Source organism: Pseudochaenichthys georgianus, chromosome 7 (assembly GCF_902827115.2).
Source record: "Pseudochaenichthys georgianus chromosome 7, fPseGeo1.2, whole genome shotgun sequence".
NCBI lineage: Eukaryota > Metazoa > Chordata > Actinopteri > Perciformes > Channichthyidae > Pseudochaenichthys > Pseudochaenichthys georgianus.
This window is the reverse complement of record NC_047509.1, coordinates 12,879,647-12,890,488: the sequence shown is the minus strand read 5'-3', so window position 1 is coordinate 12,890,488 and position 10,842 is coordinate 12,879,647. Positions and strand designations below refer to the sequence as shown.

The following is a 10,842-nucleotide window of genomic DNA, read 5'->3' as shown; positions in this document are numbered from 1 at the left end:
TCACTCATTTGGGGATGGAGCTTACTCCTCTGTTTCAAGGAAATTGAACAGAAGGGAGATTTGGATATTTAACAATGAATCATACAGAAAAAAATTACCATTTGTCAAAAGCTTCACATGAATAGTGGAGTTTTGTTAAATCCATGAGTGACAAACTCCAGCTCTAATTATAGGTTGTTTGTTTGCACTTTAATATTGCCATTCTGTTTCCCCATATTGTAATTTTGCTGTCACTCATTCTGGTTATTCTAAACAACATCTGTTGCATACCTATTTTCTACAGTCAAATGTTTCTCTGTTATTGAATTAATTTGTTCTTAATTGAATCTATGGTCTAAAGAGATAAGTGGAGACCATATTTGGTGATATATAAATAAAGGCTTTAAAGTGTATTTACATGTTACAGTATGAAGAACAGTATAGGTATAGGATGAGGTTATGGGGAACCCCTTGACTGAATATCCATGTAAAAGGACAAGGGTGTCTCATTTACTTTTTGAATGTTTATCATAACAGACAGTGGTAAGGATAGTCTAAATGTTACTTGTATTTTTACTTGAGAAAAGCTGCACCACACACAGGTACTTATAAGGGTTCTTATTCAGTGAAACTTGGGTGACATCCACTGGTAGCAGCGCTGTAGTGAAACATTAATACCAACCTCCACACTGTAGAAGATCAAAGTCTATAGATGAGAAGAGTATACAGTAGGAGCAGAGGATAGCCGAGTTATGCCGAGTTAGCCGAGGGTGCCAAATCCGGCAGCACCATCACCTGATGTGATGTGGTGTGGTGTGACCATCACCACAATATATTTGTACTTCTTAAAGAAGTAATATTTTCACTGCCCTTGATCAAATATTAATTATTGACATCCTGAATTATAAGTGTGTGTTTTCATTTTTACTATGTGTCATTTCTCCTTGCTTAGAGGACAGCATAACTAAAAACATGGCTCAACTTACCCCACTCTCCCCTATGTGTTATCATTACTTGTCATTTTTTACGTATTTTGTATTCGTGGTTATCAAGTATCAGACACTTAAACAGAGAATGTTTTATAAAATAGTACTATACTGACAAAACACATCTTATCCTTTCACCATGTATTCTGTAGGAATAAAACATAAAAACACTGACGTGTATTCTCCGCTAGAGCCGCTCGCCACTCTTTTGTTTGGGGACTGGTGCAGTGGGAAAGTACGTGAAGGCAGTGTAAAGGCAAGCTGGACTAGCCATGGTAGTGGTGAGGCTGTGAAGCGTTTTGTCGATAAAGTGAGTAACTTTAACATCACTTTTAATGTTACGCTGTTTTTGAATGGTGTTATTGGGCATACATCCAGTAAATGTACCGTAGTGTAAGTGCTCACTTGACTAGTTGGTGTAAGGTTGTTCAACGTTTATTCTGTTTAGGCGAACTAGCTTGACTACAAAGTTTTGGACTAGCTTAGCTGCTAATGGCTAACGTTAGTTTGTCAAAGTCGCTAAAGTTAGTCCAGTTTGTTAGCTCCTGTAACTAAGACAGCAGTTCCGTAACTATTGTAACAATCATTGTACAATTATTGTAGCAACGTAACTTGCTGATCTACTTTACTCATTTGTCAGTGAAAGGTAACATAACATTGTAGCGGTTAGCTGAAGCTACGTGTTTAACTAGTAGGACTGCTAACTGTTAGCATTCAAAGCGTTAACGTCAACGTCAGGAGGATACCTATCGTTAGCCAGCTAACCGCTAACGTCAAGGGAACATTATCCTTTTCCGTTAAATTACTTTAAATATAAGCTAATCTAACACATTGGTTTACGTGATGTTTCCTTTGTTTCTCTTTTATAGGATATAACTTGTTTGTCGCTTTCGCTGGTGTGCCTTGCTAACATCAATGTTAGCAACAAGCCTGTTCGTGTAAATGCTATTCACTAGAATGGACCTGTTGAACTCTCAGTTCCTGGACAAGATGAACAATAACATCGGGAGACTGCACTATGAAGGTTAGTTTGACATTGTTTGCGTGTTGTTATGTGTCCCAATACTGTGTATTTCACGTGTTATGTTGAACCAATAAGTTTAGGTTTCTTTCTATAATTAAAATGTCATTGTTTTCGAGTGTTTTGCTTTTCAACTAACGCTATTTCAGAGACGCAACTTTTTTTCTCCTTTTTATTTTGTACGTCAATTTGGAATAAAGATACATCGGCATATGTTAAACTCACCTTGTTTTAAGGAGATAAAGTGAATACTACTGTCTGCATGTTTAACTTCTTAGTTGGAAAGACTAGCACTCACTAATTATTCACTACTAATTCTAAATACCGGAAATGCTACAAAAAAAATGACCATCGGTTTTTCTCATACCCTCCCTTCAAAGCTTATAAGACATTCTAAACACACACATATGTGAATACTGTATGATGAAGAGACATAATATGAAACACTATAAATATGGCCTAATTTGATGTAGGAAGGACTTATGTCTGTGTTCGCTGATAGTGTCTATGGGGAGGCCATCCTCCAAAATACATGTTGTTAAAATATGAATAAACACAGTTTCTAGAGAAATATATTGACAACAACAGTGTTGTTTTTGTTTTTAAGCAGAGGGTTTTACTTCATAACAAAAGGACTCTCTTGTTGATTGCACAACAATTTTAATCAAAGCTGCCTTCAGAAATAAACAAAGACCTCAACCTTCCATAATTAGGAGGGTAATCTGGAAGACTGTTTACTTGCCTTTTTAACAATAATTTTTCAAGATGAATAATAGGCTTAATTAAACAATTTTCTGCTCTTATTTAGCAGACAAACACCAAATTAGCTATGGTCATGTTCATGAATCTAAAGTTAATCAAGGTTATTTATACTACTGATTCCTTTACCACAGATGAGTCCAGGACACCCTCCCTGCCGACTGCCATGTCCAACATCACTGGCCCTCCTCCTCACTGCCCAAGCAAACGGAAGTATGGCGAAGAACAAATGGACGACCAAATCAACTGTGATGATGACCCCATGACCAAAATGAGCAGATTGTTTGCCACTCAACTGTAAGAACCTATACTCAAAACTATGTCGAAAATAGTTTAGTTTTTCGCATACATTTTTTTTGTACAGTGTATCATTTAAGTATTTAAAGGTGGGGTAGGTAATTTTGGAGAAACCAGCTCGAGTGCGCTAGAATTTGAAAATACACAGTCGGAACAAATCTGCCACTTCCTTACAGAGCCCCTCCTCCAACACACACGAACGCGCACATGACCAATGAGGGCACGAGATAAGTTTGTGCACAGCAGAGTTCCCGTTAGCCGGTAATTACCGGACTACGACCGGTAAGATGTGCTGAAGATCGGCAAATCTAAATCTCTCCGGTCAAAGTGTCCGTTCAAAATAATTTCCGTTTAGCGCAATACCACATCAGTTGCGCAACTTGCGCCACTTATGTGACAGACAAAAGAGTATGTGACAGACAAGAAGAGTCCATTCTAATGTCTAACACTTAATGTGGAGAAAGAGATGTCCTGTGTGGGTTGATTGTGCGTTGATCTGTTGGTAATGCCTCCGGGTTCCGGTGGGCATGTAAACAAATGCATAATGCTGCGCTATACTTTGTGGCCTCACCCAGTTGCATAGCGACGCTTATTGTTTAGGTGTCTTTTAATAAGCAGGTAGTCCTATCATTAGCTAGAACTAGTTAGATCTGATCGATATGGACATAAACGCGAGTAAAGTCTAATCTGGCGGGAGAGAGAGATCAGCTGCTGCTGACGAGTCGACACGCAGCTCTGCATGATCACCTGCAGCGGTGAGCGCACAAAACACACACTTCAGGTTAGAATATCACACATAGCTATTTTAATGACCTCTCAAACTACCTAAACTAGTTATAGATAAGTTTAGTTTTACTGTCGGGTCACTCATACTGACGGGCTGTCAGGAGAGGGAGAGAGCGCTCCGTTTATTATTCCCGTGTTATTATAAATTACAGTACACTTTTGAATAGTTAATCTACTATAATTAGTTTGTTTAATATCGAATAATATCAATTTGTTTTAAAGCACAATAAATAACAAAGAAGACCTTTGACCGGCAATTTTATCATTTTGTCCGGAAGATTTAAACTTTAACAGACATGTTGACTGGCGAAAAAATATTCTAACGGGAACTCTGGTGCACAGGTGGAAGGCTGACAGGCAGGTAGGCCATCCAGTTATTTTAGCCGAGCCGGCTAAAATGATTGGTCGTGCTTTTTACAGCGCTACGGCTTCCACAGATGACGTTTTTTTTATGGATTTGTTGTCAACGCACTTAAGATATTCATTGCTATCGGGATGTTAAGAGCATTCCATGGAATATAACAAAAAGTGTATCTCGAGCCGGTTTCTCAAATGTACCCACCCCACCTTTAATCTACGTCAACCACCAAAAGTGGAAAAAGGAGATATGTAGCTGGTTCAGAATTCATTATGCTCAGTTATGCATTTTCTTTTGCCAACAAATTGAAATACGTAGCACAAGGCAATTGTTATATTGCCTTGTGTGTAATATTTATATATTTATATATATATATGTAATATTTAAAGGTACTGTGTGTATAGTTATTCAAGAGTACTGCTTTATATTAGTATTATCCATTTCCCCAAACCCCAACATTGTTATTTACTCTCTGCCTTGCTTTAAACAGCAGACATATTGTATTAAACACATACACACACATATCAAACCATTCAGCTTGAAAAAGCCCAGTTTTAAGTTTTTTTTTTTAAACAAATGTCTGAATGCGACCTTACAGCATTAACTCTGGTGGAATGCAAGGATCATCTCCAGGCTATAAAGTGTCATGATTTTAGGAGAAAACTTGATAAGCAGCAAAACAAATTCTGCAGTAGTGAATAATCATAACAGTTTCTGAGAGATGCCTACAACCACTGATGTGCTGCACAATACAAAAGACAAGACCACCACCCCAGTTTACGCTGTGTAGATGCAGCTATGGATTGTCTATGAAAAGGTAAAACTGTTTGTGGTATATATTTAATATTAATGTTCTTTTTCTAGGGCCCGTCCCTCTGCTGGAGACAATCGTAATGAACACTGGAGCCTTGCTCACACTCCGATGGAGCATGTTACTTCCTCCTCCAACGGTCTCCATGGGAACCACCTGTATGCTTCTTATTCTAGCTATGCTGTAGACCAGCCTCTGGCTCTGACCAAAAGCATCCACGACGTTGGAGTCAGGACCAAAGAGAGGTCTGTCATTAGCGGGACTGTGGAGCGACAGCAGGTATGTCAACTTCTAGAACTTATTTATGGTATAACTTAAGCTAACAGTGAGAAGAAAAAAGAAAGCACTTAACTTGTAATGGGGGAGTGATACAATAGAGTGTGCGGCATAAACATTAAATCATTTTGATAAATTCAAGTGGTGTTCATGCCTGCTGTATCTGAGCGGCCATGATTGATCCACGTGATGTATATTTTATCGTGTAATTATAAGCGTGAAGGTCCACCAGTCTTATTGCAACTAGGGATGGGAACGATTAATCGAATATTCGAAATGATTCAGGTATTCGAATATGAGTTAATTTTTTGGTTTTTTGGGAGGGATGCCTAAGTTGATTACATATTATCAAATTGAATAATTCAATGTATACGACAGTGCCATAGCTAAATGTGTTAGTTGAGGTCTAAAGGTGTGTTTTGCTCCGCTCACCGGTCCCTCACAGCGGGCAGAGCTGCAGGTGCTGATCTCTCTCTCTGTGGCGTCCGGTTATACTTCACTCACGTTTATGTCCAAATCCATCAGATCTAGCTAGTTCTAGCCAATGATATGGCTGCTGCCCCTCCCTACACGCAGACTCAAACCTCATCTTAGGCCCAAATGTGGCGCAAATGCGCTCCGCAGCCGTTGCGAGGTTCCGGCGCTAACTGTTCATGAGCGTGCTCCCCCGCCCCCTGTCAACACTCGCGACACATGAGTGGCCAGCCTACACAACAATAAGCGCTGCTTGGCAACCGTGTGTGGCGGCAAAGTACATAGACATTTTGACAGGAGGGATTTAGTTTTGCCGGTATTCAACATATTTTACCAGTCATAGTCCAGTAATTATTTACACTCTAAGAAGAGTCCTACACAACAGACATGGCGTCAAAAAGGAGTAATGTGTGGAAATATTTCGACCAGGTTAGTGAGTGCGGTGTAGAGTGCAAACTATGCCAAATTAAACTTATATACATGCTATACCTTGCTATACCCGCAAGGGTCTTCTCTACAGCTGGCCTGATTGTGAATCGCCTCCGCACATGAAAGCTGTAGGCCTATAGCTGTCAAACTGTGATCACCAGTTCAATACATTTGAAAAATTCAACTTGGTTTCTACACTTATTTGAACATGTATTTATTTATTTCCAAAAGTCAATGAAAAAAAAGTTTTATATATATACATTCCGGTTAACCGTTTTTTGGGGGGTTGAATATTCGAATATACATTTGCTTTCAAATTCCCATCCCTAATTGCAATTGAAACATTTTGACTGCGCAAGCTGTCCCACGTCGATGCTTCTCTCCTCCTCCTCCTCCTCCTCCTCCTCCTCCTCCTCCTCCTCCTCCTCCTCCTCCTCCTCCTCCTCCTCCTCCTCCTCCTCCGTACTGATATATGTTAATCTCCTTGGTCCTACTTTTGGTAAGCGATCACACCCATTTTCCCTTTATTCCTTCTTGTTATTTAACCAAACACTTTCCTGCTGCAATGAGATCGGCATCTTATTAGCTATTGTCTGTGTACCCAGATCCTAGACTGTAGTATGTATAAGATTGCGTACAACTGTCCGTGTACATATTGTTTTGACAACCCCTGATTCTAATTGTATTATATTTCAGATTAGTCTGTTGGGTGTACCACTGTCATGTTTTTTTTGTAATACCTTGAATCTGCTGGATTATCTTGGTATATACATATTCAGAGAACGTTGAATTCTCAATTTAAACTCTTTTCAGTAACGATGTGTACAATATATTAACAATCTCAGTATTTTACATAGTTCTTTGTAGCTGATTGTATGAATGTTTTCCACCTATAGAATCGTCCCTCTGTTATTACCTGTGCCCCTGCGAGCAACCGTAATTGTAACCTCTCGCACTGCCACATGAACGGCTGTTCACCCAGCCCACCTGCTGATGAGATGAAGACCAACGGTGAGCCAATCATTACTATACATCATAATAATAATAATCTAATGTTTATATATAGTAGTATAATATTTGTGATATATTACATGCATGATAATAATCAGGTTGTATTGCCTCCACACATAATGGCCTTTCAGCCAACACAGAATGCGATCCTGTGATTGAGGAGCACTTTCGTCGCAGCCTTGGAAAGAACTACAAAGAAGCAGAGCCTTTGTCCAACTCCGTGTCCATCACCGGTTCAGTGGACGACCACTTTGCCAAGGCGCTGGGAGATGCCTGGCTTCAAATCAAGGCTAAGGATGGGGGTCGTCAAACCCCAGAGGCAGATCAATGAAGCAGAGGGAAGTTAACATTACCATCACTTCCTTACTGTATCCATATGAGAGTGGAGATGGCCCACCGTCACGTCTTGCCAAGCATCAACTTCCCTTAGCCAAGAACAATGTAAGTCATATGGTGCTCACATAGGCTGTTCCCTTGTGGACATCCAGGTCGACTTTTTAGAACACTCAGTTAATATTTATACTCTAAAAATGAGCTCTTCATTGAGAAAATAAGTATTACGTAGTTGGGTTGACAATGTTAGATGTGGAAACTGTACAATCAGAATTTTTATTTTGCATTTCAAATGAGATTCACAAAGTGTTTGGTTGTTTAGGAGCTCATGTTCTTGTTTGACTTGCCTTTACTTTGCATCAACAGCCAAAGAATTTCCCTTCATGTCCCATCAATATATAAGCCATACATCTTCCTTTCTAAAATCACACTGCTCCTCTTTCATCTCTTTTTACTTGAAAAAGTCAGCCAGATGTCATTTTCTCTTTTTACAATTCTGACGTTGAGGTAGCAGGTTACCTTCATAGATTCCTTTTTGAATCAACGTGTTCAAGAACGATCCTTGTGTTTTGAAATTGTGGACATGCAATTCCCCCCCCCCCCCCCACCCCCCACCCTTGTACTTTCTGAAGACATTAATAATGTCTTATTTATTATTCTGAACTGGACTTATCCACTATTAACTGAATTATTTTAGTTTCCTGTCTATATGCTAACTGTGGCTGATTACTTAGTAAACTAATATCAATCATAGTAGATGTGCCTAACTAGAAAGCATGTTTCAAATAGCTGGTTTCTATTACAAACCTTATTCTATACTATATATTTACTCAGAATTTATTTTTTATCTGTAACATTTTAGAAATACTCACTGCTGGTACAGTTGTACTCAATATATTTTTTGTATCTGGTTTTCATTACTATATGTAGGTGTATATCTTAGCACCGACCTACAAATCGCAGCCTCTGGAAAGGTTGTCTGAATGCAGTTTTAAAAGGCTAACTTGCTTTGTTATTCTGTGGACCTGGATGCTTACGCTTTCTAAATGACTGAATACAGCAACATCTGACCTTTCAGTAGCAGTCTGCTAGCAGTGGCTTTATTTATTTTGAACATGTCAATAGTTACATTTTGGACTTTGGCAAAAAATGGTGACAACAAACTCTGTGTTACTTTCTAACAGGAAGTCTTCAATGCTTCAATTGCAAAGCAGTTGATTTCCCTTAGAACTAAGATTTAATGCCCATGCAATTCCTGAACAAATATTATTATTATTATTATTATTATTATTATTATTACACCATGGCTGCCTGACCCTTATTTGTCACTCCAGTTTTGTTAAGAATGACAAGTATGTTTGTCTTTTATGATCAAGGCGGTGTCATGGTGTGAGCTGCCATATCTTCCTTTAAATATAGAGAAAGGTGTCGGTGGGTAACAAAGGTTTTTTTTGTGCAGATGCGTTTTGTAGAATATTTTTTCTTTTTTCTTTCTCACCCTTCTGAAATTCTCTACTTAAGGTAGCCTAACCTATTTGTCAACACTGATTAATATATGGTATTGCAATTTCAGTTTTCTTTTGTATGTTAACTGTCCTATACATTTGTATTAATATCTTACAGTTTTTGAAATTGTTACATACACTCTCCTGTCTTTATATATTTTATTTTACTCCTTTAAGACTATCGTTGCGCCGCGCGGAATGATCATAGATATTTTGTTTTGATTCAGAGTAGTGTACTCCTATGTAGCATGGGTGCTTATTATCTTCTAACCATGCTTTTGTATCTTCCTAAAGTTGTTTATCTTCCCAGAATTGTCAGATGATGAATACGTGCAGGAACACAACAGTCTTTCGATCAAAGACTTTCTTGGTACAGTGTCAAAGACTTCTGTACTAACAGTTAAAGAGTTAGTTTAGCTTCTGTGTGTACCTTAGCGGAGTTTAGGGATTATCATCGAAATCTGTTTGTTTGACACAAGTAGATTTTTCAGTAAGATGTTTGGGGTATTAGTCCATTGTTATTTAATTGTTATATAGACTACCTGTACTTTTAAGACTGTTTGCAGAAATGACCGGCTCCAGGTGTCATACACATAGAAACAAAGGTAATATTTGTTCACTTTTGTCCTTTTTTTCTCTGGAAGAAAATGCCACTGTTTTGTACTTAATTTCTTCCAAATAAACATAAAAATGTCTACCTTTTGCATATTCTTGTAACATCATTCATACTAAATCAAATGTGAAACAATACACACATTCAGCCACATACATAATGTTAATTATAATCAGCAACATTAAAAGTATGTTAATCCAGTTAAAATAATGAAGCTTATGGTTGGTATAAATAAAAATACTTATCAATTGGATTGCTAGGATAGTAGGATGCAATTCAATCTCATCCAAGTGTCTTTGTTGACAATGAATAACAAATAGGGTGTTTTGGAAAGAAACCGCTTTAAGTTGTAAGGTTATTGTTTATTGCAGACTGCTGATTAACATACAATTTGTGTTATCGTACTGTTATATTGTCAAACTCAAGACATCTTGTTGCTTCATAACAAGGGGGTTACTCTGATTAGAGCCCAATACAAGCAATAAGGAGTCATGGCTCCTTCTCTATTGTCATTGGACCAGCGCTGCCACGGCTACAAAATGAAGTGATTTGACAACATGTTAACCAGAACCGTTTTGTTGGGAGAGACCAACATTGGAAACATTTCCTTTTATACTATACTCCATAGATATTAAATGTGATGATACTATCTGTAAATATAGTATATTGGACAGTGCCTGGTGTGTTCCTGGTGCATCCATAATTGTACGTATGTTGACAATAGTCTCATAACAGCTGTATGTTTAACACCTTTTATTTGTACTTAATGGCTGTTAGTACATAATAAATTCTATGGCAGAGTCATGTCCTGGACCAACAGCTGACGTCTTCTCACAGACATTAAAGTTGAAGCCGCTTTGGCTAGAGACATTGTTTGGTTGATCTGGTGTCATGGTAACAAAGAATGGGATGATAGCTTTTGGAAAAATCCATTGCTTTTAAAGAGAGAAAAGGGTAGGATTATCAGTGATACAAATGTTTTGACTCAGACTTGAGCATTGATCTGATAAGCCTTCAGCCTCAACATTATTATGCTATAATGGAAATGAGATACTGTATGACAAGGCTGTAGTTAAATCAGAGAAAAACTGGATTCTCTTTCCCAACCAGCAGATGGCAGTGTTAAACCACTCTACACACACACACCCAAATTCTCTTATTCCCTGGAGATCAAAGACACGAGCGTCATCATTTTGGGAAGAGT

The 10,842-nt window shown here is 38.2% G+C and overlaps 1 protein-coding gene across 1 annotated transcript; it reads left to right on the top strand.

Annotated features, from left to right (window-relative positions):
• Window positions 1-1,190: 1,190 nt before the first annotated feature.
• On the top strand, window positions 1,191-8,131 carry vgll4a (vestigial-like family member 4a). Its single transcript, XM_034086892.2, has 6 exons — window positions 1,191-1,275; window positions 1,835-1,989; window positions 2,880-3,042; window positions 5,051-5,276; window positions 7,073-7,187; window positions 7,319-8,131. The coding sequence occupies exons 2-6, from the start codon at window positions 1,908-1,910 to the stop codon at window positions 7,516-7,518; spliced, it is 786 nt and encodes a 261-aa protein (XP_033942783.1). The 5' UTR covers window positions 1,191-1,275; window positions 1,835-1,907; the 3' UTR covers window positions 7,519-8,131.
• The last annotated feature ends 2,711 nt before the right edge of the window (window positions 8,132-10,842 follow it).

What these genes read in the sequence shown, in the direction of transcription:
- vgll4a (XM_034086892.2), top strand. Translation starts at nt 1,908, where the DNA reads ATGCTATTCACTAGAATGGACCTGTTGAACTCTCAGTTCCTGGACAAG. An exon ending in AGATTGTTTGCCACTCAACT is followed by an intron (nt 3,043 to 5,050) that starts GTAAGAACCTAT and finishes TTCTTTTTCTAG; the next exon opens with GGCCCGTCCCTCTGCTGGAG. An exon ending in TGATGAGATGAAGACCAACG is followed by an intron (nt 7,188 to 7,318) that starts GTGAGCCAATCA and finishes ATGGCCTTTCAG; the next exon opens with CCAACACAGAATGCGATCCT.